We start from the raw sequence: 26,837 nt of genomic DNA on the forward strand, positions 1-26,837 counted from the left end.
TGCAATTGTTGCAAGGAGTGCTGTTGCATTTATATTGTTGTAAAATGTCGGCAAACTTTGTAGCGCTTCTTCCGCCCTGGCGCCACCATGTTGTTGTGTGATGTCACTATGCACGTTGCGTAATGTCATCATTCCCGCCCGCAAGAATCGTTATGGATATTGTTTGAAAAAATGCCAAGCGATTCCCAAGAATTTATACACTGGGAACTGGCAGAACCGGTTCTTGATTCCCATCCCTAATTATGTTAATCAACCTTTATTGCAGACTCCAACGTCCAAATAGATCACATAGAGTACATTCATTCATTTTTCATTTTCTTTTATCTAACCAGGTAAAAAAGTAATTGAGATTAAAATATCTTTTGCAAGAGTGCAACAGAAACAGGTTTCATAAATATACAGAACAACAACAAAAACACACAGGAGCAGTCACACACCATAGTTAAAAGTACAAATGACTTACAACATAACAAAAAAACACACAATAGGTAAAACAATAAAATGTTTCAATAAAAACAATGTAAATACAGGTACAATGCCCAATTTAGCTAGTTTACTGATCCTTTAAAATGAACTGAAATTCCCCCCAGTCATCAGTTCAGGTAGCTTCAGACCCTTTTGTAGTGTATTCCATGACCATGGAGCAGCAAATCTGAAGGATTTTTTAAAACGAGACTTGTGTGGGCTCTAGGAACCAACACGCCAAGAATGTCCTGTGACCGTAAACTGTAGCTGTAGCGACTGGAGTCTCTACACATAAAAGTACATCAATAGGGTGAAATCAGACCAATAAGTGATTTATATATAAAAACATAAATCGAGAAAATTGCGGACCGACAAGGATGAACAGTTTGCTGTTGCATACAAAGTGCAATGGTGCACGAGGTTGCCACAACTAGTAATAAAACATATGGCACAGTGATACACGGTATCCAGTTTTTTCAAATGTCGAGTGCATTCATAAAAAGCAAGTCTCCATAATCTAGCTGGGGCATAAAGGTGGTCAGGATTACTTGTAGGGAAAAACTGGACTTGTTTCTAAAGAAAAAAAAAAAAAAATTTACGTTTAGCCACAAGTTTTTCCTATGTGTGATTTAAAAGACAAAAAACAATCTCCAATTGATTGATTGATTGGAACTTTTATTAGTAGATTGCACAGTACAGTACACATTCCATACAATTGACCACCAAATGGAAACACCCGAATAAGTTTTTCAACTTATCCACGTTAATCGATTCATGGTAAGTACTTGTACGTCTTGACCATTTCAATATCAGCCTTACGAGCAGTTGGTATTTTTGGAATGTTCAATGGCAGTCGTTTGCCATTTGAAAATGACGCCGCCTTAGAGTTCTTCGCATTTAGCACTAGTCTCAGCTGAGTCAGCTGGGACTGAACAACATCAAAAGCAGACTACGGGAGCTAAAAGGTTTGCACTACAACAGGGGATGAACAATATAGGACCATGTCATCTGCATAAAAACGGAACGTGGGATCCGACACATTAGCACAAAGATTATTTACATAGATGGAAAACAACAACGGACCTAATATGGAACCCTGAGGTACACCCTTTGATACAGGACGGAAAGAGTAAGAAGACCCAGCAAAACGTACGCATTGGGTTCTATCGGATATACAATTAGAATCATGCTGACATAGGCCAGTCTTGTTTGCCAAAATGATATGGTTGACTGTGTCGAATAAACAAAACCTTTTTTACAATCCAATGCCTCAATAATGTCATTCACAACATTGATAGCAGTAGTTATGGTGCTAAGTCTCTTTCTAAAACCTGACGTGTGTTAAGAAAGCAGACCATAGGTGTCTAAGAATCCTTTAAGTTGTAACTTTTCGAGAACTTCAGCTAAGACGCATAACTTGGAGATGGGTCTATGGTTATTAACAGCAGTGGGATCTTCTTCTTTCATAAAGGTAAAAGTAAAGATTAAAAAAATATGTGTTAGAGGTTCTGCAATAAAGTTAAAAAGAAGCGTTCAAGTTTGTTGCATAAACAAAAATATAGTATACAGGCATTATATCACATATTTTTAAAAAATTGTCCATAAAATGTATCTAATAAATAAGAGCAGCCAAATAATGTACTTTAAAAAGTCCTTATACACGTTCTATACAGAATGTTGTATCTAACTGAGCTACACCAAGGATTGGTCAACAGTACAATGAGATTATTCTGAGACCCCGGCAGGCTACATATACACATAAACATCAGTTTCCTTAGGGTGCCCTGGAAGGTATTTATTCTTGAATCACAAAAAAAGCTTGCTGCCACTACCACCTGTGTGCTTCCTGAGCAGGATTCTGAGAAAGTCATTATAAGTAGCCTGGAGTTTGAGCATAGTCTCTTTCTTATATCTCACCCAGAGGGGGGGCATGTACACATGGGTGCAGTAAGCTCTAAACAAGTACACCTTCGCTCCATCAGAGCAGTAGTGAAGTTTTGTACAAAACATATCGGCTCAACATGTCAGCATCATCCTCCGTCTTATCATTGGGGATGTGGCCTGAATATTTTACAGCGGTGCACACAGACAGCATTTGACCAGACAAATAGAAACCTGAGAAATTAGAAGGTGTTGATTCTGCTTGGGCCTACGTATCATTACCATACTCGACTTGCCATTACACTTAATGTCTAACTTGACTCCATAGTCTTATCATATGTTGATAAGCAGTTGGAACTCTGCACTACTGGTAGATATTGTGTTTTGAACTTTGCACCTATAACAGTCCGGATGGTTCTTTCTCTTTGTTCCGGAGGACACGACGTCCATAGTTTCCAAAGACAATTTGAAATGTGGACTCGTCAGGCCACAGAACACTTTTCCACTTTGTATCAGTCCATCAGCCTTTCTGGGTGCTGTTGATAAATGGCTTTCACTTTGCATAGTACAGTTTTAACTTGTGCTTACAGATGTAGCGACAAACTGCAGTTACTGACAGTGGTTTTCTGAAGTGTTCCTGAGCCCATGTGGTGATATCCTTTACACACCGATGTCTCTTTTTGATGCGGTACCGCCTGAGGGATCAAAGGTCCATAATATCATCGCTTACGTGCAGTGATTTCTCAAAATTCTCGGAACCTTTTGATGATATTACAGACCGTAGATGGTGAAATCCCTAAATTCCTTGCAATAGCTCGTTGAGAAATGTTGTTCTTATACTGTTGGACAATTTGCTCATGCATTTGTTCACAGAGTGGTGACCCTCGCCCCATCCTTGTTTGGGAATGACTGAGCATTTCATAGAAGCTGCTTTTATACCCAATCATGGCCCTAACCGGTTCCAAATTAGCCTGTTCACCAGTGGGATGTTCCAAATATATGTTTGATGAACATTCCTCAACTTTCTCAGTCTTTTTTGCCACTTGTGCCAGCTTTTTTGAACCATGCTGCAGGCATCAAATTCCAAATGAGCTAATATTTGCAAAACATTTCTCAGTTCCAACGTTAAGTATATTGTCTTTGCAGTCTATACAATTGAATATAGGTTGAAAAGGATTTGCAAATCATTGTATTCTGTTTTTATTTACCATTTACACAACGTGCCAACTTCACTGGTTTTGGGTTTTGTATATTTAATTTAAAGAATAGAAATATTATCTTGTCAACAATTTAAAACAATGTTGTTTTTGTTGTTATTTTGCACCGCTGTAGTTACAAAATAATTCAATAATAATGACATTTCAAGTAAAAAGTGTCAGTCTGGTATCAACAGTCAGCATCGCCACACATGGACAGAGAAATTTTGTGAACATACACACAAATCCAAACATAGATTGTTTTTACACACACACACACACACACACACACACACACACACACACACACACACACACACACACACACACACACACACACACACACACACACACACACACACACACACACACACACACACACACACACACACACACGCACACACACACAAATCTCCACACAGACACACAGAGATTGACATGTGTATTTGCAAATGATTTTGCTACAATAATACTTCCATGGATTTGGCAAAGTTTAGCTACAAAGCAAAACAGCATGCATACAATAACATGACTGCAAAGTGTCTCTGAAACTGCCTTTTGTGTGCCTGTGCATACTACACACGTACGTTTGCACCGTACATCTGGGAGTGGCATGCATTAACTCCAGTCATCACATTTGGCCCAAGCGACAATCTATGACAATAGTTGTGCAATTCAATTCATGATTGTGAAAAGTTTTGACATTTTTTTGTACAATCTATTTTTGAGCCAATAAATATATGAACCCTGTAAATCAGTGTTTTTCAACCTTTTTTGAACCAAGGCACATTTTTTGCGTTGAAAAAATCCGGAGGCACACCACCAGCAGAAATCATTAAAAAACTAAACTCAGTTGACAGTAAAAAGTCGTTGTCGCAATTGTTGGATATGACTTTAAAGGCCTACTGAAACCCACTACTACCAACCACGCAGTCTGATAGTTTATATATCAATGATGAAATCTTAACATTGCAACACATGCCAATACGGCCGGGTTAACTTATAAAGTGCAATTTTAAAATTCCCGCCACACTTCCGGTTGAAAAACTCCTTTGGATATGATTTATGCGCGTGACGTCACAAAAGCAACGGAAGTGGTTGGACCCCATCGGACCCGATAGAAAAGCCTCTTGTTTTCTTCGACAAAATTCCACAGTATTCTGGACATCTGTGTTGGTGAATCTTTTGCAATTTGTTTAATGAACAATGTAGACTGCAAAGATGAACGTTGTAGGTGGGATCGATCGGTGTCTTAGCGGCTAAGTACAATACTGTAATATCTGTGATATTTGCATTAGTGTACTGTGTCTTTAAGGGTTTGGGGAACGCGCATGCGCGAGTGAGTTGGCGGAGAACTTGAGTGTGTGTGAGCGTGACTTTTGGCTAACAGCAGCTCGTGTATGTGTGTGCGTTACTTTTTGAACTACAACCAGTTACCGCTTGTTAATAAAGCGATTGAGCAATTTGTTTAATGGACAATGGAGACTGCAAATAAGAAAGTTGTAGGTGCGATCGGTGGAGCGGCGGACTACAGCAACACCAACACCAGGAGGTTGTGTTGTGTTTTGAGCAGGATAACAGACGCAATACGGTGAGTCTAGCTTTGGCTTCCAATCATTTGATCGCTTGCCCGTACGTGCGTGTCGATATGTGCATGTGACGTACGTAACTTTGGGGAAGTATATGTTTCAAAAGCGTACAACGCCCGCCGCCGCATCTAAGTTAGCTACGCAGCTAGGTTAGCTTCTGTTTTTTTAGCTTCACCAAACGGAATATTATTAATCGTGTATTTACATGTTCATGGTTTAATAGTATTATTGATCTTCTGTCTATCCATCCAGTCAGGGTTTTTTTAAATTTAGTTTCTTTCTGCATTTGAGACTGCTATGCTATCGCGTTGGCTACACAGCTAGGTTAGCTTCTGTTTTTTAAGCTTCGCCAAGCGGAATATTATTAATCGTGTATTTACATGTTCATGGTTTAATAGTATTATTGATCTTCTGTCTATCCATCCAGTCAGGTTTTTTTAAAATTAATTTCTATCTGCATTTGAGACTGCTATGCTATCACGTTGGCTACGTAGCTAGGTTAGCTTCTATTTTTTTTAGCTTCGCAAAGCTGAATTATTAATCGTGTATTTACATGTTCAGTCACTGTGAATGTCCATTTTGCGTTCTCGACTCTCATTTTCAAGAGGATATAGTATCTGAGATGGTTTAAAATACAAATCTGTGATACACAATAGAAAAAGGAGAGCGTGTGGAATCCAATGAGCCAGCTTGTACCTAAGTTACGGTCAGAGCGAAAAAAGATACGTCCATCACTGCCTCTCAAGTCCTTCACTGTAACGTTCCTCATTTGTAGATGAGGAACGTTACAGTGAAGGACAAATCTTTCATTCTCGCTCAAATTAATGGGGTAATCGTCACTTTCTCGGTCCGAATCTCTCTCGCTCCATTGTAAACAACGGGGAATTGTGAGCAGCACTACCGCTTGTGACGTCACGCTACTTCCGGTACAGGCAAGGCTTTTTTTTTATCAGCGAGCAAAAGTTACGAACTTTATCGTCGATTTTCTCTACTAAATCCTTTCAGCAAAAATATGGCAATATCGCGAAATGATCAAGTATGACACATAGAATGGATCTGCTATTCCCGTTTAAATAAAAAAAAATCATTTCAGTAGGCCTTTAAACCATAACCAAGCATGCATCACTATAGTTATTGTCACAAACTATGTACTGTCACAACCTGTCATATCACACCGTGACTTATTTTGAGTTGTTTGCTGTTTTCCTGTGTGTAGTGTTTTAGTTCTTGTCTTGCGCTCCTATTTTGGTGTCTTTTTCTCTTTTTGTGGTATTTTCCTGCACCAGTTTCATGTCTTCCTTTGAGCGATATATCCCGCATCCACTTTGTTTTTGCAATCAATAATATTTCAACGGTTTTTTATCCTTCTTTGTGGGGACATTGTTGATTGTCATGTCATGTTTGGATGTACATTGTGGACGCCGTCTTTGCTCCACAGTAAGTCTTTGCTGTTGTCCAGCATTCTGTTTTTGTTTACTTTGCAGCCAGTTCAGTTTTAGTTTCATTCTGCATAGCCTTTCCCAAGCTTCAATGCCTTTTCTTAGGGGCACTCACCTTTTCTTTATTTTTGGTTTAAGCATTAAACACCTTTTTACCTTCACACTGCCTCCCGCTGTTTATCTACACAGCAATTAGCTACCGGCTGCCACCTACTGATATGGAAGAGTATTACACGGTTACTCTGCCGAGCTCCAGACAGCACAGACACTCAACAGCAACACATCATTTGCAGACTATATTTACTGGTTTGCAAAAAACATTTTTAACCCAAATAGGTAAAATTAGATAATCTCTCATGGCACACCAGACTGTATCTCAAGACACACTAGTGTGCCGCAGCACACTGGTTGAAAAACACTGCTGTAAATGGAAGTCAATTAGGGTTCAGGAATTGACTGGGCTGGACCAAGAAAGAGGTTAATCGATGTAATCGTATGCAAGTATCAATTACATGATGCAGGCCTTGAGTTCACGATCAGAATTTGCTTGTTTGACAATACCCTTTTTTCCACTGTAGGAACCTTTTTAAGTATTTTCTTATGTGGTGTTTTGAAATACCTCCCTGGGTTTCCACCGTAAACTACCCAGGAAAATGTTTCATTAGCGGCCTGAACAATTCCAGGTGGCAACGAGAGGATCTTTTTTAATCATTCCAGGAATTTTTGTGTAGCATCTGTGTGCTGAGGAACACTGATTAACCGCACACTCTTGCAAATGTAGTGTTTAAGCCAGGGTGCAGCTGCAACGTTGTTTATTCATTCATTTGGCGTGTCCGGTGCAGAGGGAATCTGTGGTGCAAATTTATGCATTATGAGTAAAAGACAGTGAGTTTGACATTGTGCTTTTATTTGGTTATCAAATACAAGCAGTCACGAAAATGCGATAGTAGAGATGCGTTTTTACAAGCCCAGAGAGATGCAACAATTTGCCTTTAAATATATTTACAAAGTTTAATAACAAACAACATGGTGACATCAGCAATCCTACCTTTGTTGTCTTTAGTGTAGTTTTAACCAAAACCCCGATTTCAGGGGAAAAAACATGCACTAACAAAATGATGAAAAGCTGAAGAAACGTATGCAACAATATAAGAAAAAGTCACAGTTAAGCAGTGTGACCAACTCAGCATATTACTGCAACAAATGACTCGCTGAACTGTTGCTTCAGAAAAAGTGCTGAAATAGCAAAAGTAGGCCACATTACACAGACACATTCTGATCTATCAATGTGGCCCCCGAGTCAAAATATTTTCCCAGGTCTGGACTATAGTGTGTTGCCTCGACAGGAAGTAGCCTTTGCCATTAAGTTGAATGTGCCAGTTGTGTCTTTTGTTGAGCCCTACAAAGTGTTTATACTATAAGGGTCTGATCTACTGGGATCCAAATTCCACACGCTAAACGGCCTGTGCTGTGTTGTGTGTGATCTACTAAGACTGCGTGTACAATTGAAAAGTGGTGTAGACTACTCTATTTAAATGAGGTTTTTGCGCGTACTACTGGCATTATGTGCCCTCCACATTCATGTCATTGTGCTCTCCAACTTGTGTGCAATGTTGTTGAACTAGCAAGCAAACATCTGGGACATATCTACCACCTCTTTTGCAATACAGAATCTATGAAAAACAGTTGTGGTGAAATTTGTCCTCTGCATTTGACCCATCCCCTTGATCATCCCCTGGGAGGTGAGGGGAGCATTGGGCAGCAGCGGTGCTACGCCAGGGAATCATTTTTGGTGATTTAACCCCCAATTCCAACCCTTGATGCTGAGTGCCAAGCGGGGAGGTAATGGGTCCCATTTTTATAGTCTTTGGTATGACTCGGCCGGGGTTTGAACTCACAACCTACCGATCTCAGGGCGGACACTCTAACCACTAGACCACTGAGTAGGCAAGCGCCTTTCCGTGTCGTCCTCACCAGATTTGGGTCCTAAATGGCTGTCAAAGTGTACCAACTTGTCGGAATACCTACTCAGTTTTCTTCTGTCCAGGTGAGATGCTTGAGTTATTAAATAGAATAAACTTACAGGGAACAAGGAAGGGAGGACCCGGCAGACCACTCGATGAGGTACACATAGCGACACACGGAAGTGATCACTGCGCCGCTATAAATAGTTTATCAGCGTTATATATCATATAATATCACTAATACTTGGTTAATATTCAAGTCACAAAATGTAAATTGAGTATTGTTGGCGCTTTTTGAATGGGTATTTATTGGATTTTATGGGCGGAATAGAGGACCTCCCATTGTCTTCACTGTAAGGAGACTTTTATTTACTGTTATTGACAAGTTAGAATACATAAAAAAAAAAAAAAAATCCATCCGTCGTCATGTCTTTCATAATGATTGTGAACGATAGGCTATATTCCCCTTGAAATTTCTGGAAAAAACAGCTAATTTGTTTGCTTAGGTTGAAAAAAGGTGTGAAAAAAATACAGTAAATGTTATGAAACTGACCAGCCTTTTTCATTTAGTAAAATTAGCTCTCAAAAGAAAACGGGTTGAAAACCTCTGCTGTATACTATACGACTCTTCCATACATCATTAGGCTGATTTGAATATACTTGCCCTCAACTTTGAAGTGTGGTAGAAACAAACCACACAGTGCCACAGGAACTTCTAAGTTCCAGAAACTTTGAGGATTTTCATTGGAAACGAGTGTAATAACTCGCTCAGACTCTATTTGTGCTGAGGTCAGGGAGTTTTTACAGTGATTGGTTTAGACCCAGGGATGTCAAACGTACGGCCCGGGGCCCGGATCAGGCCCGGGAACAGGTTTTAACCGGCCCGCGGGATGAGTTTGCTAAGTATAGAAATTAACCTGAAATTTTTGAAGGAAAGAAACTGCTGTTCGAAATGTGTCCACTGGATGTCGAAATAGCAATTATTTTTATCTTTGTAGATGATGCTACATATGTAAAAAAAACAAAAAAACACATGATGTTAGTGCACCAGTCGAGGAAAATGTTCAAACTACATAAATAACATCCTGTAATTTGATTTTGATATTTTTTTTTATCTTGATAGATTGAAAAGTAACACCAATGAGTTGACAGATGAACATTATCACATACCGTATATTACCAAATAGTAGCCCGGGCGTTTATTTCACAAAATCGATTTTGGAGACAAGCGTTTAGAAGAAGCAGGCGGTTATTTGCACAAGGCTTTTATTTATTTTTGCACCAGCCTGCACCAGGCCATTATTCGGTTACAATGGTTACTGTCAAGTATTTTTTTTTCGTACAAAAAACTATAAATGTAAAAGCTATTGTAAACATACAAACAAAAAAACAAGAGATCAACATGAGGTAGGCTATCAAAAGACAAGAGATCAACAAGGCCTCAACATGGCAGTAGTGCAACAATTGTCAAATAGAATACCAATACTAAAAATAAATAAACTTTTTAAACAAAGCAGCCTACCGGGAAAAATAAAATTATGGTACCAAGTACTCAAGTATAAAACCCACCACCAAAACAGAACAATAATACTGTCACTTAAATAAAATAAAGGCTACAGTATTCCAAGTTTTAAATAAAGCAGCATACAGGAAAACTAAAATTATGGTACCAAGTACTCTATAACAGTGGTCCCCAACCTTTTTGTAGCTGCGGACCGGTCAACGCTTGAAAATTTGTCCCACAGACAGCTGGGGGTATTTTTTTATTTATTAATTTTTTTTCATAAAGAAATACAATCATGTGTGCTTACGGACTGTATCCCTGCAGACTGTATTGATCTATATTGATATATAATGTATATATTGTGTTTTTTATGTTGATTTAATTAAAAAAAAATAAAAATAAAAAATACAAATACATATATTTTTTTAATTTCTTGTGCGGCCCGGTACCAATCGGTGGTTGGGGACCACTGCTCTATAAAACCATCAAAACAATAATACTGCAGCAAACGCAACCCCAGTAGCATTTTAATCTAAATTATGCAAATAACAGCCCATGGCTATTTGAACATAGGCGGTTAATAGGAAGAGGCGGTTAATTCACAAAATGGGGTCAGACCCCGGGAGGCTATTAGGACATGGGCGTTTATTTGGTAATATACGGTAATTTATTCAGGAAGTATACATAACGACAAATAAAGATAGAATACTATTAACCACAACATGTAAGTGTAAAAAAACCCAACAACATTAGGATTTGTACATTTTCAGAATGTGTTTGTTCTATTTTTAAACAAAGAAAACAATCGCAAGTTGTCTTTATTTTTAAGTTATCGTGCCGGGATTTTACCTGTCCGGCCCACTTGGGAGTAGATTTTCTCCATGTGGCCCCCGATCTAAAATGAGTTTGACACCCCTGCTATATGTGGTAGAAACACACCACACAGGGCCACAGGAACTTCTTAGTTCCAGAAACTTTGAGGACTCTCATTGGACTCTCAGGGAGTTTTTACAGCGATTGCTTTAGGCAAATGATACTTAATGCTTATGAAACTAGACATGCAAACTGAGGCTGACCTGGGAAATACTTAAGGGCTGATAGTAGAGATTCCCATGAGCTGGATGGTATCCAAACAACATTGGAGACTTCTGGGGACTTTCGCTGTTCTCATCTGCAACCCGAGAGAGAGATTTGATCTGCAATTGGAGGATAAACCAAATGAAATGAGCATCAATCCTTCAGTGCTGCTTTCTCAGTGCTATTGACACCCACTTGACCTCTGGGTGCATTCAGAACTTGCCTGCGGGTCTTAAGTAACTGAAGCTTCACACCACAAACACACAACCCCGACGTAAGAATGCAGACAGTACACAATGACAGTTTCTCAAGAGGCTCTGAGTAGCTGACCTCCCAAAGTCATTAGTGCATACATTTACTGTGCTATGCATCGATCGCATCGGAAGAAATACACCCCCACACCGTATTAGATGCATAAGAATGATGTATTTCTGCAGTATTGTCGTCTGCCTGACTGTCACCGTCGTGATTTTCGCCGTTGCTGAACTTTGTCCATTAAGTAGAGGAAGAGAGGAGGAGAAGAGGAAAAAAGAGGAGTGGCAAAAAACAAAACAAAAAAAAACACACACACACAAAAAACAAGTATCAAACAGGTTTACGGTAGCTTGTGAGCAAGTTTCTAACTAAACCGACCATTTGCATGTCAAAACTGGAACCCACACCCTCCGTACTCAGCACACTGCTCATCATGTTCAGACAACTCCCTCCTGTCTTTGTTGCTTCCAGCCGAAGGGACAGTAGCTTCCTCAAATGTTGAAGCACAATTATTGAAGCCTGTGCATAAACCTCATTGGGATATATTTTTGGAGTAGTCAGCAGGATTTTCCCACTTTAAATGTAAGTTGCTTGCATCTTGCTGTTGTCTTGGCAGTGATTACACCGGTAAGAATTGCATACACAGCTACACAGTTTGTTCGATTATGTTTGGATAAGATTATCTTGAGTTCATTGCGGGACACCCTCATCCTGACAACACACTCATATTTATGTTTTGTCAAGGCACACTTTCCTGCACCACCATTTTTATTTTATGTAACATTTACAAAACATATTTGTCATTAAGGTTAGGAGTGTTTTACCATATTACAGTTGTATGACTTCTTCTTCTACGTGCTAGGAACAGGACAGTTTGGAAGGTTATAATGTTTATTGAAGCATTATATGATGGCGACGGTTGGACTAACTAATATAGTTTCAATATGAATTATGCTTTTTCACCTGTTCACGTGATGAAAAGCCAGCACACGCCCACGCAGTTGTGATGTCACAATGTTGTCAAATAAAGAGGTGGCACTGGGGGATAATGGCTCTGTTCGTACTGCTCAAGTAGTCTACTTTGTTTACATTGCTGTTTGACAATAGAAAACATGTAAAGTAATTGCTGCACTATAAACTGCACCTAAATAGGAAAAACACATTTCATTTTGTACGTATGCAAGATACAAGATGCTTAATTGCACTTAACATGTTCAACAGTATTTGTTTAGTCAACCCGTCCAGGAAACAGACTTGTGACAGGTGGTACACAGCACAGGAGGCTGATGGGTCGCCACGAGGGCAAAAAGATGGGCATAAAAAGAACAACTTGAGGAGGGAGGAGGGGTGGAAAAGCGACTCGCAAACCATGCTCCTGTAGGGGGCGTTCTGTGGAACTAGGAAATAACCTCAGCAAACATAATCTACACATTATGACATACAACTCAAGACTTGCAACGGGTACAGCCGTTTTTGCTTTTACTTTTGTCTCGAGGCGGTGTCGCCTTTAGGCTAGTGCCGTCTTCTTTGTCTTTTTCGATGGCCGGGTCGATCGTTTTTTTGCTTTTGGGCCTGCGTCGCATCCATTTAGTCATTTCTTCTCCACGATGAGGGTGAGTCCATAACGCGCTAAATGGCTGACTGAATGATTGTGCGAATGCAATTTCATTGGTCTGATGTGAAACTCATGAACCCAGTAAAATCCATAAAACTAGCTGAATAAACTGTATAAAGCGCAGAGTCCAGAGCATAAGAAAACAATTCCGGCTTATATAGGTAGTCCCAAATTTACATAATTTTTTTGGCAAGTACATGGTCATTACCATGCTAGTCATTCACATTTATGTTAGCTCGGTCAAATTGTGCATCTGATAAATCTAATTAATTGTACTGATATTCTACTGAGCCGGTCAGACACCGGCATCACACATTTTTTTAAGAAAAACACATTAACTAAGCTAACCATTTTTTAAAGATCTGCTCCTGCCACTCATGATGATGGTTTGAATTTTGAAGGACTTTTTTTTTTTCAAAAAATGACTTTTTTTTTCAAAAAATGCCTTTGTTTTTAAAAAAAATGCCTTTTTTTTTTCAAAAAATGACTTTTTTTCTTCAAAAAATGACTTTTTTTTTTTTCAAAAAATGACTTTTTTTTTCAAAAAATGACTTTTTTTTTCAAAAAATGACTTTTTTTTCTCGAAAAATTACTTTTTTTCTCTTGAAAAATTACTTTTTTTCTCGAAAAATTACTTTTTTCTCGAAAAATTTCTTTTTTTGCTGGAAAAATTACTTCTTTTTTTTTAAAAATGAGTTGTTGTTTTTTAAAAATGAGTTTTTAAAAAAAAAAAAGACTTTTTAAAAAAAAAAAAAAGACTTTTTTCCCCCAAAAAAATGTAGGTTTGACTCAGAATTGTAACACTTGTGCAGTGTCTTGGCCTTTTTGTACTTTTGGTGGTACAGTACTGTACTGTACTTTAGTCACTGTACTTCTATTTAACCTAATACATGTTTGTTTAATAAACCTTCTTTTGCGACTGCAAATCCTTTAAAAGAATACCTTTGGTAGTCCAACGGTGTCATTAGCTAGCTAGCACGAGCATCATCTGAAACCAGTCCACAAAAATCCAAAGTTGTATAATAATGGTAATATTAAATAAATAAATGATAAATGGGTTATACTTGTATAGCGCTTTTCTACCTTCAAGGTACTCAAAGCGCTTTGACAGTATTTCCACATTCACCCATTCACACACTGATGGCGGGAGCTGCCATGCAAGGCGCTAACCAGCAGCCATCAGGAGCAAGGGTGAAGTGTCTTGCCCAAGGACACAACGGACGTGACTAGGATGGTAGAAGGTGGGGATTGAACCCCAGTAACCAGCAACCCTCCGATTGCTGGCACGGCCACTCTACCAACTTCGCCACGCCAATAATAATAGTAACAGGTCATACTGTAGGAATGGGTACCAAATTCAGTAATTTTATAAGTACCGACTGCAGTCCATGGGAACTACCGGGTAGCGATTCACGTAAAATCAAACAGTGCCATATGGGTTGCAAACTCGACACTGTCTCAAACACTTGGCCGGGAAACAAGCAATCAAGCGGACTCAGCTGGACTGTCTCTAGGTAATGTTACAATTTTCCATGCCAACAAAGCAAGAAGAAGGCGCTAAAAAATACAGTAAGGCTCCACTTTTAAAAAATGCACTAGCTCAATGCTGATTTAAATTGTATATTTTTCTATACACATGCTAATGATTAGCATTAGCGATTTTACATGGCTATTTCAACACCTCCAAATGTGGCAATTAAAACTACAACCAAGATGTGCATTACAGTCATACAGCTGGTGTGTAATAAGTACAATACTTACAGTACAAACACTTAGCAGGACTCAACTAAAGAAAAGACCGGCACTTACAGCTTAATAGCAAAGACTACTTCCTGGCTAAGGCAACACACCGTCGACAATACACTACTGCCATCTAACGTCTTGGATCGCAACTGCATGCAAAGTCTACTATATAATACAGTACAGTACAGTACAGTACTTGCAAATGAGACATATAAGTGTAAGAAAACAAGATAACAATTGGACAGCACAATGCAGTGTTGAATGTTAAATTAAAAAATTATATACAGTATATATATATATATATATATATATATATATATATATATATATATATATATATATATATATATATATATATATATATATATATATATATCAACACATTTGAACACACAAAAGTGCTGTAAAATGGTAGCGTATAAATTCCAAATGTGAAAGATACCCATCCCTAATATTCAGTATATGATGTAATAATCCTCCATTTTCTACTTTGACTTTTTTTTAAATATCTCCCTGGGCGGTCCTGAGTGGGACAAGCATTAGAAAATGGTTGGATAGATGGAAGAAATTTAGCATCATTTTTTCTTCTTCTTATTCTTGTGTTGCTGCACATCCCCTGATATCTCTGGCGCCCCCTGGGGCATGTGCACTTCACACTGAGAAAACAGAATGTTTAGAAGTCTCAATAAGAGCCTTCCTAAGGCTGTATATATACATATTTATAGACTAATTGACTCATAAAGTGACGGTAAAGACTTGTTTGTATTCATAAGGAAAACAATTTTTTTTCTCCTGCCTACAAACATGACTGGAGGGACTTTTGTTGGAATAAATGGAATTTCTTGGTAAATTATATTTATGGCCACTGCTGGGTGAAGTGTCTCTCAGGAAATCCCTCTACAACAGGGGTGTCAAACGGGATGAGTTTGCGAAGTATAAAAATTAATTAAATGTGTCCACTAGATGTCGCAATAGCAATTCTTTGTATCTCTGTAGATGATGCTACATATGTAAAAAAAAAAAAAAACCACATGATGTTAGTGCACCAGTCAAGGAAAATAAGCAAACTACATAAAAACCATCCTGTAATTTGATTTTGATATATGGCGACTTGTCCATGGTGTACCCCGCCTAGCGCCCGATTGTAGCTGAGATAGGCTCCAGCGCCCCCCACGACCCCGAAGGGAATAAGCGGTAGAAAATGGATGGAAGGGATTATTTTTGGTAACACTTTAGTATGGGGAACATATTCACCATTAATTAGTTGCTTATTAACATGCAAATTAGTAACATATTGGCTCTTAATTAGTCATTATTAAGTACTTATTAATGCCTTATTCTGCATGGCCTCATTATACATCCAGTAAGCCATTAACTAAGAGTATTCCCTCAATAACCTCAGAATTATTGCTTATTAGTAACCCTAACCCTAATCCCGACCCTAACCCTTATATGTTCCCCTAGTGTCCAAATAACTCTAAATTAAGTTTTTGTTACTTTAATAAGCAACTAATTAATAGTGAATATGTTCCCCATACTAAAGTGTTGCCTTATTTTTTTTATCTTGATAGATTGAAAATAACACCAATGGGTTGACTTATAAACATTATCACATAATTTTTTCAGAAAGTATAAATAAGGACAAATAAAGATAGAATACTATTATCCGCAACATGTAAGTGTAAAAAAACCCCAACAACATTATGATTTGTACATTTTCAGAATGTGCTTGTTCTATTTTCAAACAAAGAAAACAATCTGAATTTGTCTTTATTTTTAAGTTATCGTGCCGTGACTTTACCAGTCCGGCCCACTTGGGAGTAGATTTTTCTCTATGTGGCCCCCGATCTAAAATGAGTTTGACACCCCTGCTCTACAAGATTACAACTCATGCTGTTGGCAATCACATATTTGCTTTGTATAAGCACTACCTGCACATTTACTGAACCTGACCTAAATTCAGGTACACAACAGGTGAAGTTTTTTCCCCCCCTTTTTGCAGGTCACCTGTGAACAGTTTCAGTGGTGATAAGGGAGTTTCTGTGAAGAAAATCTGTTGTGTGAGTCACATTTTTAACCCACAGACCGAGCGGAGTCGGGTCGAACGGCAAATATTGTGACAGTGGCATCCTGGTTAGAGTAAACATTGATCTGACTCGGTTGTCACGGTTACAGGGAGTTGCGGTGCAGCGATAATACAGATAATGACCTTACTTACAGTACTTGTTGGACGTTCATTTCCTGGTCGTTTTAAACCCATCAGGCGTGTTTAGTCGTCATGCAAACGCTGTAATTAGATGGTGATAACAGGCTGGTTATATTTACATTTGGAGCCGAATTGTATCGCGGAGGAACTCCTGCTATTTCCTTTGAAGTACCTTCGGCAATTAACACCGTAATAGCCGTAGTAGCCTTATCATTTACAAACAGGCAGCGTGCTTACATTTGCCTGGGCATTGACAGCTAATGACTATAATTCCCCTTAGTTTTACACTTTTACAAAAACAAAGGGGTACGCAAGGGATGACTTCAAGTTTGTCAAAGTTAAAACTGATGACATGTTAAAGAAACTCAGCTCACTGCAGCCAAACAGAGCCACATGACATGATAATATTCCCACCAGATTTCTCAAAGATTGCCCCAATGGTTGCGCATACCACCAACGTGTCTATCAATCAGTGTCATGTCCCACAAGAATTCAAGCTGGCGAGAATATCACCCCTGTATGAAAAAGGAAACAAATTAGACCCGGAAACTACCGCCCTGTTTTCATCCTTTGCTCCATCTCAAAGGTTATAGAGAGGTTAATATATGAGCAAATAGATCATTATATATCAAATCGCGAGCTCCTATTCCAATTTCAATCAGGATTCAGAAAATCACATTCCACCTGTACCTAACTGACTACATCAGGCGAGACATAGACACGGGCAAGTACCATGTAATGGTTATGCTGGACCTTCAAAAGGCATTTGACACAGTTAACCACTCAATACTGTTAAACAAGTTGAGGGCAATCAAACTGGATGAAATCTTACCTTGAGGATAGAGAACAGGTGGTCAAGGTGAACGGATCACTGTCCTCTCCCCTCAAGATGAGCTGTGGTGTCCCACAGGGGAGCATTCTGGGACTATTGTTATTCTTGATTTACATTAACGACATGAAATCAGCATGTAACAGCAATTTGTTCCTGTTCGCGGACGATTCTGCGATCCTGGCCTCGGACAGGGACAAATTGAAGGTTGAAAGTGCACTCGGCACCGAACTAAGTAATCGCCTGTCTCTGGCTTTCCAATAACAAACTGTCACTACACCTGGGTAAAACAGAGTCCCTCCTATTTGGGTCCAAGCACAACCTAGGTAAACCCCCGGGCTTTACGATTAAAGCAGGTGATACCATAATCACCAGCAAAGACAAGGTCATTTACCTAGGTTGTATATTGGACAACACTCTCAATCACCAAGATCAATAATAAAACTAGTTTTTGGGGCAGGATTTCTGCGTTTATCAACAGGGATACACTTAAGACCCTTGACGGTGCCCTCATACAGTGTCATTTTGACTACGCCTGCACCTCATGGTTCACCAGCATCCCCACGCCACTAAAAACAAAACTGCAAACTTCCCAAAACAAGCTGCTGAGACTCCTGCTCAACCTCCCATACAGGACTCACCTAACTCAAGCCCACTTTACCAAATTGGGATGGCTTAGAATTGAGGAAAGAGTACACCAAATTGCAATGTGCCTTGTATTCAAAATACTCAGAGAAACTGTCCCCAAGTACCTGTCCAACTATTTCACCAGAGTAAGTGATGCTCACAGGTACTATACGAGAAGGAGTTCCTCAGACCTCGTCCCTTCCAAATTGAAGACTCTCATGGGAAAAAAAATGCATTCTACTATTTTGCCACCACACAGTGGAACCTTAAAATTCAAACTTCCCTACTAAATTTTAAAACTGCCATAAAATCATGGCTCAGCTCAATCTCTACCTGATCTGAACCAAAATTGATCCCCAGCAACTTTCCGAAGCATCAAACAGGTTTATATGTGGTTATAGTCTATATATATTTTCTCATTCTGTTTAGCACACTCTTGGAGTCAACATGTGTATAGTCATGTACATAGTGTATATAACCCCCCCCCCATTTTTTGTATATATTGTTTTTCAAATCACCTGACATGTATACTGTGTATATGTACATAATTTATCGACGTATTGACGTAATTTTTTATATACATTTTACAGGTTATATATATTTTATTATTTAATGTATCAAATGTGATGAATATTTAATGGACCACAATGGAAACAAGCCTTTTGGCCAGTGGTCCCCAAACTACGGCCCGCGGGCCGGATCCGGCCACCCAGCATCCAAAATCCGGCCCACAGGAACTTCCAAGTTAAAAAAAAATTTAATTTTAATTTTAATTTGTATTATTATTATTATTTTTTTAAAATCTTTCCTTTCTAATCAATTTTCTACCGCTTGTTACTCTTGGTATCTCCTAGCCACTCAGGCAAATCATATTGTCTAAAAATGAATTTTCCCATCGATAACGTGACAATGTTAAATGTTGATGAACATCAATGTTAATTGATGTTAAATGACAAAACAGATTATAAAGACAATGTATATATGTATACATACATATATACGTATTGTCATGACTGGGTTCTTGGGTTTTGCTTCTCCGGAAGGCAAAGGAAAATTGGCGCGGGCAAGGCGTGAATTTAAATACATGATTTATTTTGACACTAATAAACTACAAAAAAAGGAAGCAAACAAAAGGCGCTCACAGCGGAGGTAACAACTTGACTATGAAAACAAAACTTGCACAATGGCAAAAACTATGAACAATAAAACCAAAACACAAACCGTGGCAATAATAAACAAAAACTTACTTGGTAAAGAACTGTGAACATGACATGAATCAGGGTGATGAAAAAGTGCGCGGACGCCAGGACGAACAACAGAAACAGACAGATTTAAATAGTGACGTGATCAGTGAAAACAGGTGCGTGACAAGACAGGTGAACAGGTGCGTGACATGACAATGTGAACCAGGTGAAACTAATGGTTGCTATGGTGACAAATAAAGTGCACAAAAAGTCCAAAACCAAATCCGAACATGACTACAACAAAACATAATCACAGACATGACACGTATATATATATGTATATATATATATGTACACAGCCTGGCCCCCGGCCAAATTTTTTTAACCCAATGCGGCCCCCGAGTCAAAATGTTTGGGGAGCCCTGCTTTTGGCTTTTTGTGCCATCCGTTTGCCTTTTTAAAGCATCACATGGATTCAATTCTTCAAGATGTCAATAAACTTCTCAATCAATCAATCAATCAATCAAGCTCAGGGATGAAATGTAGCTGCACCAAATGATAATATAAATACATTTAATAAAGTCAAATACAAATAAGGCAACAAGAGAAGTATCCCACACTTCTCTTTTGTAAAGTAAATTTGTACAGCCGATTTGGGCATCTACATCAACAATATGATTTGCCTGAAAAGCTGGACAGGACCAAAAAAATTAAAAAATTAAAAATTAAAAAAGTGATGAAATGTGGTCTCCATAATCCTTTTTTTTTTGTGTTCTGCATCAGGTCTAACTGAGGTCGCTTGTAGCGATGGAGTCTTCCAACTTTTCTTCGCTGTCGTCCATAAAGGGAGAGTATGCATCCGGGGATTACATGCAATCCCACTACAAGGAGTCGTATCGGCTGGCCATCGATTGCTTACTGAGCGGCGGCAGAGAAAGTTATGCCGAGTTCCTCAAGGGAGAACGCACCGGGAGCTTCTTGTCCGAAGACGAGATCGACTTCATCACAACCAACGCCAAGCAGCTCCCGCCTCAGAACCCCGCCGAGGAAGACAACGCACCCGCGGAGAGCAGCAAATCGTCCTCGGGGACGTACTGGCCCGTCAACTCGGACGTGGACGCTCCCAATTTAGACCTGGGGTGGCCGGAGGTCGTGGAGGAAAACCAAGAGACCAACATAGATCTACTCTATCATCCCCCGAGACAGAACAGCCCCTCCATTAAAGAAGTGGTTCTCAAGAATATCAGGGAAGCAAGACAGGTAAAAACGTGCTCCTTTCAAGTGTGCCATGATCATTCTTAGGCCCTGAAGGCAGCGCTACCCTTAGACCAGGGGTGTCGAACGTAAGGTCCGCGGGCCGGACCAGGCCCGCGAACAGGTTTTATCCGACCCGCGGGATGAGTTTGCTAAGTATAAAAATGAGCCGAAATTTTTTAAATGAAAGAAACTGCTGTGCTACAAATCCTTTAAAAGAAAAAACTATGGTAGTCCAACTGTGTCAATAGCTAGCTAGCACGAGCATCATCTGAAACCAGTCCACAAAAATCCAAAGTTGTATAATAATGGTAATTTGGTAACACTTTAGTATGGGGAACACATATTCACCATGAATTAGTTGCTTATTAACATGCAAATTAGTAACAAATTGGCTCTTAATTAGTCATTATTAAGTACTTATTAATGCCTTATTTTGCATGGCCTTATTATACAACCAGTAAGCCATTAACTAAGAGTCTTCCCTCAATAACTTCAGAATTATTGATTATTAGTAACGCTAACCCTAACCCTTATATGTTCCCCTAGTGTCAAAATAACTCTAAATTAAGTATTTGTTACTTTAATAAGCAACTACCGTATTTTTCGGATTATAAATCGTAGTTTTTTTTCACAATTTGGCCGGGGGTGCGATTTATACTCTGGAGCGATTTATGTATAAATAAATAATAATAAATAATAATGAAATTATTAACACATTACTATAAAATATCAAATAATATTATTTATCTCATTCACGTAAGAGACTAGGCGTATATCAGCAATCGTCACAAACACACGTCAACCAATACAAATTCGGCGGGGGCGGGTCATGGCAGAAGTTCATTGTGGAAAAAAAGATGCTACCTGCTACTACTTCCGTACCTATGGAAATTGATCATTTCAACATTGGCGGTAACTTATAAAAACTGAGAAGAGCTGAACAAAAATGGCGATTAGGAGTGACAGATTGTTTGGTAAACGTATAGCATGTTCTATATGTTATGGTTATTTGAATGACTCTTACCATAATATGTTACGTTAACATACCAGGCACGTTCTCAGTTGGTTATTTATGCATCATATAACGTACACTTATTCAGCCTGTTGTTCACTATTCTTTATTTATTTAAAATTGTCTTTCAAATATCTATTCTTGGTGTTGGATTTTATCAAATACATTTCCCCCAAAAATGCGACTTATACTCTAGTGCGACTTATATATGTTTTTTTCATTCTTTATTATGCATTTTAGGCCGGTGCGATTTATACTCCGGAGCGACATATAATCCGAAAAATACGGTAATTAATGGTCAATATGTTCCGTAAACTAAAGTGTTACCGGTAATATTCCTACCAATAATAATAATATTAACAGGGTATACTGTAGGAATGGGTACCAAATTTGGTAATTTTATAGGTACCGACTGTAGTCCATGGGAACTACCGGGTAGCGATTCACGTAAAATCAAACAGTGCCATATGGGTTGCAAACTCGACACAGTCTCAAACACTTGGCTGGGAAACAAGCACTGTTAAATTTTTCCATGCCAACAAAGCAAGAAGAAGGCAATTAGAAAATACAGTAAGGCTCCACTTTTAAAAAATGCACTAGCTCAATGCTGATTCAAATTGGATATTTTTTCTATAAACATGCTAACGAGGGGGTGTCAAACATAAGGCCCGCGAACAGTTTTATCCAGCCCCTGGGATGAGTTTTCTAAGTATAAAAATGAGCCGAATTTTTTTAATGACAGAAACTGCTGTTCTAAATGTGTCCACTAGATGTCGCAATAGCAATTCTTTGTATCCATGTAGATTATGCTACATATGTAAACAATGTAAAACACATGACGTTAATACATCAGTCGAGGGAAATGAGCAAACTACATAAATAACATCCTGTAATTTGATTTTTATATTATTTTTTTTATCTTGACATTGAAAATTAACACCAATGAGTTAAATTATCACATAATTTATTCAGAAAGTATACATAACGACAAATAAAGATGGAATACTATTAACCGCAACATGTAAGTGTAAAAAACAACAACATTATGATTTGTCAATTTCCACAATGTGCTTGTTCTATTTTTAAACAAAGAAAACAATCTGAAGTTGTCTTTATTTTTAAGTTATCGTGCCGTGATTTTTCCAGTCCGGCCCACTTGGGAGTAGATTTTTCTCCATGTGGCCCCCCGATCTAAAATGAGTTTGACACCCCTGCCTTAGACCTTCAGCGTGCAGCAGTGGCAGGGAGTGTCTGCTGGCATTTCATGGCCCAAATCCAGTTTGACAACCTCTCTCATCAAGACAGTGTGGGAACAGACGACTTACTACTACTACTACATTAAATCCTTTACATAATGGTTGACTCACAAATGATCACCGGACAATTTGTATCGCGTTGCATGCAAACACATGGCAGCTGCACCCGCTCCCTAATTAACTCACAGCACCTGGAAGAACGGCCTTCGCTCTCCTCTTCATTAGAGTGCAATTAAAGTGGGAAGAATGGTCTCATGGGATGCCTGGTGTCTCTCAAATGTTTACATTTTCTTAAAGGATACAAGGACTGTCTTGTCTAAAAAAAAAAAAAAAAATCGACCCTCAGTAACGGACGAGCTGAAAGAAAATGAGTCACCATTATCCAGCAAAGGCTATCTCATTAAATGCAGCCGGAGAACTGATTTGTGCTTTGTAACAAATGCAACACTCCCAGCATTGACGTAAAACTTGCATTGAAGAGTCTACGGTGCTGTGAAGTGGAAAAAAATAAAATAAAATGATTCCCCGAGAGGTGATATCAGATTAATATATGCGTATGTAAAATATGTTAACTCCGAGCGTAGCAGGCATCTATTAGGGTTACTTTTACAAAAGCATTTTCACCCATAAGCAAGGATGAGTATTTTCCACCACTTATCTTGTTCATCAGGGTCACGGCTGAGCTGGAACCTATCCCAGCTGACTTTGAGTGAGAGGCAGGGTGTGTTGTTCCGATACCAATATTTTGGTACCGGTACCAAAATTATTTCGATACTCTTCTGTACTTTTCGATACTTATCTAAATAAAGGTGACCCCAAAAAATTACATTATTGGCTTTTTTTTTAACAAAAAATCTTAGGGAACATTAAACATATGTTTCTTATTGCAAGTTTGTCCTTAAATAAAATAGTGAACATACAAGACAAATTGTCTTTTAGTATTAAGTAAGCAAACAAAGGCTCCTAATTTAGCTGCTTAGTAACATATTGTGTCATTTTCCATTCTATTATTTTGTCAAAATGATTAAGGACAAGTGATAGAAAATGAATTATTAATCTACTTGTGCATTTACTGCTAATATCTGCTTACTTTCTCTTTTAACATGTTCTATCTACACTTTTGTTAAAATGGCATAAAATCATTTAAAATCCTTTATTCTTCTGTTGTTTGATACTTTACATTAGTTTTGGATGATACCACAAATTTGGGTATCAATCCGATACCAAGCCGTTACAGGACCATACATTGGTCATATTCAAAGTCCTCATGTGTCCAGGGACATATTTACTGAGTTTATAAACATAATATACATTTAAAAAAAAAAAAAAGAAGATGTTGTGATGCCAAAAAATATCGACGTAATCATAGTAGTATCGACTTGATACGCGCCTGTACTTGGTATCATTACAGTGGCTGTTAGGTGTAGATCCACCAATGGCATTTGTTTACATTGTGACACCGGTGAGCTACGGTGCGTAGTGAAGCATGTTTAGCTATTCCTCGTCCTGCAGGGATGATACTTGTAAGAAATGTACTGTATTTGTCGCCATGGAGACAAGATTAGTGATTTAGAAGTAGCTAAAACACTGGACTTTAGCCGCTAGCCATGTCTTAAAGGACCTCTTCCGGTGGGCGTTTCAGTGTTATAACTTCACCTTTATCGTTAGTTTTTAAGCCAAAATGCGTCTGTTCTCCCTTTTCTGTCTACACAATGTGTCTGTTTGTAAGTACTCTGTGATTGTGCACTGCTGAACATGCTCGTCATGCTAGATTTTTGAGCGCCGTGTGTAATGTTCTATATTTTCAATGGAACGTATAACATGTTGGTGTTGTTTACTTGAGTCATATTGCAGTAGACTTATATCTTGTGTGTGACTGCCATTACATTGCAGTCTATACGTATCGCTTATGTTTGACTGCCATCTACTGGTCACACTTATCATTTCACCATGTACCAAATAAAATAGCTCCGAGGTCGGTAAGCAAAACCAGAATTATTCTGTACATTAGGCACACCAGGTTATAAGGAGCAGTGTCGAGTTTTGAGAAAAAAAAAAAGATTTTAAGTGCACCTTATAGTCCGGAAAATACGATATATAATCACAGTGAAAAGTAAAACCACAGACCTTAAGTGTAAGATGTCCTGTAAACAATGACATTCAGTACTGTTGGGGTTATTTATCTGCAATTATTTACCTAAAGGAATAAAAATGTAAACAATAACATTGCTGCCACTCTATCAATTAAAATTTAACTAAGCGACTCGTCGACAACAACACATTTATTTCTTTGAATTTTTATAATCCTACGGCCCAAAACTGCCATTACACGTCTTCCTAATGTAAAATGATTGCTCAGTATGAAGGTTAGCAGTCTATTTCACCAGGAAGTTTTTCACATTTTATTTTATTTTTGCATTGTGTTTTTGGATTGCAACATTGTTAGAATACAATACAAATGCAAAATATACACACTTTTTCTTCAGACCTCTTTCAGCCCCATTGATTCCCATTATAACTGCCATTTTTAAACAGACTGTAATCTAGGTATATTACTATGCTTTTTTTCATGAAAATTAATACAATCTCATTCTTGCCGATGGAAAAAAAAAATTGAAAATAATGTTTTGGTGTAATTGCATTCCTCAATCACCAGATTTGCGCTAGAAAACAATGATGCATAATCCTCAAAGCTTTGATAAGTGTAAATGAGTTAAACTGTCATTCAACTGCTGAAATGCAATGAAAAATATATATAACATGGCAGATCTTATGTGGACCCAAACTAAACCCCATACAGCATGCTTTATCTCTCATTCTAGCTCAGTAGACACTGCAAAAATATTATTGTTTGTGTCTATTTGACCTATTAAAGGCTGTAATCACCCATTCTCAAATATTCCACTCTGCAACTTATTTATACATTTATTTTGCATTTCCGTATTAAACCCCCCACCCAAAAAACTGTTTTTTGTTTTTTTTGGACAAAAAGGCCATAAAACATAAGAAAAACATATTATAAAAACTTTATATCAATAGATGTAACTAAAGTTATTAAAAGATAAAACAAAAATAATAAAAAAAAACATATTGCTGTCTTATGTCGCTTTCATAAGCGAGTCCCTTTTGGATCCCAAGAGTAAATGTGGACAATCCGTCTTAAGCTTTCACAAGAATTGTATAATCAATCGTGATCATGTAAGCCCTAACTGTTATGTACAGCGGGGGAAGGAGACAACACCACAAGGAGGATTAAGTCAACAGGTTGATTTAAACCTTTGATGAGTGTGTGGGAGGTGTATGCTACTCTAAGTGTGTGGTGCCAGACGATGTGTAGAATTAGAGACGGACGGGATGCTTACTGCAAAAGAGTTAGACTACGTTCCGGCGTAGGCTCCTTGGTTCTGCTAGTCTTTATACTGCTTGTTGTAATTATTTCCAGGTGCGCAGATTGAAGATTGCCTGCAGCTTTTCTGTTGCGTGGGTGTGAAGCGCCCAGCGCGAGCAGGGGCGTGTCCTGGCGTGCTGCCAGCAGAGTTGCTGGCAGACCAGGCTGCAGAAGAAAAGCGGGTTTGAGTCCGCGCCTTGACACTAACCTGTACACTACAACTACTCTAGAGTATGTCCAAGTTTACTTTCCACAGTACCATCCCAACGAGAAGATATACGGTAGTTTAATGTTTGCTAAAATGTGAGGGATGTGCTCACTTTTGTAAACAAGTTATCTTAGTGTGTGTG

The 26,837-nt window shown here is 38.4% G+C and overlaps 1 protein-coding gene and 1 long non-coding RNA gene across 2 annotated transcripts in view; both read left to right on the forward strand.

Annotated features, from left to right (window-relative positions):
* The window catches only part of LOC133643537 (uncharacterized), a 264,818-nt gene that overhangs the window by 14,652 nt on the left and 223,329 nt on the right, over positions 1-26,837 (forward strand). The gene's annotated exons all lie outside the window — the stretch shown is intronic.
* The window catches only part of LOC133643592 (protein FAM83B-like), a 45,679-nt gene continuing 30,656 nt past the window's right edge, over positions 11,815-26,837 (forward strand). The window contains exons 1-2 of the mRNA XM_062038261.1: positions 11,815-11,952; positions 20,358-20,834. Of these exons, the coding sequence (XP_061894245.1) occupies positions 20,382-20,834 (453 nt within the window). The 5' untranslated portion in view covers positions 11,815-11,952; positions 20,358-20,381. The remainder of the gene's footprint in view (positions 11,953-20,357; positions 20,835-26,837) is intronic.

This window comes from Entelurus aequoreus, linkage group LG26, assembly GCF_033978785.1.
Source record: "Entelurus aequoreus isolate RoL-2023_Sb linkage group LG26, RoL_Eaeq_v1.1, whole genome shotgun sequence".
In the NCBI taxonomy this organism is placed as follows: Eukaryota; Metazoa; Chordata; class Actinopteri; order Syngnathiformes; family Syngnathidae; genus Entelurus; species Entelurus aequoreus.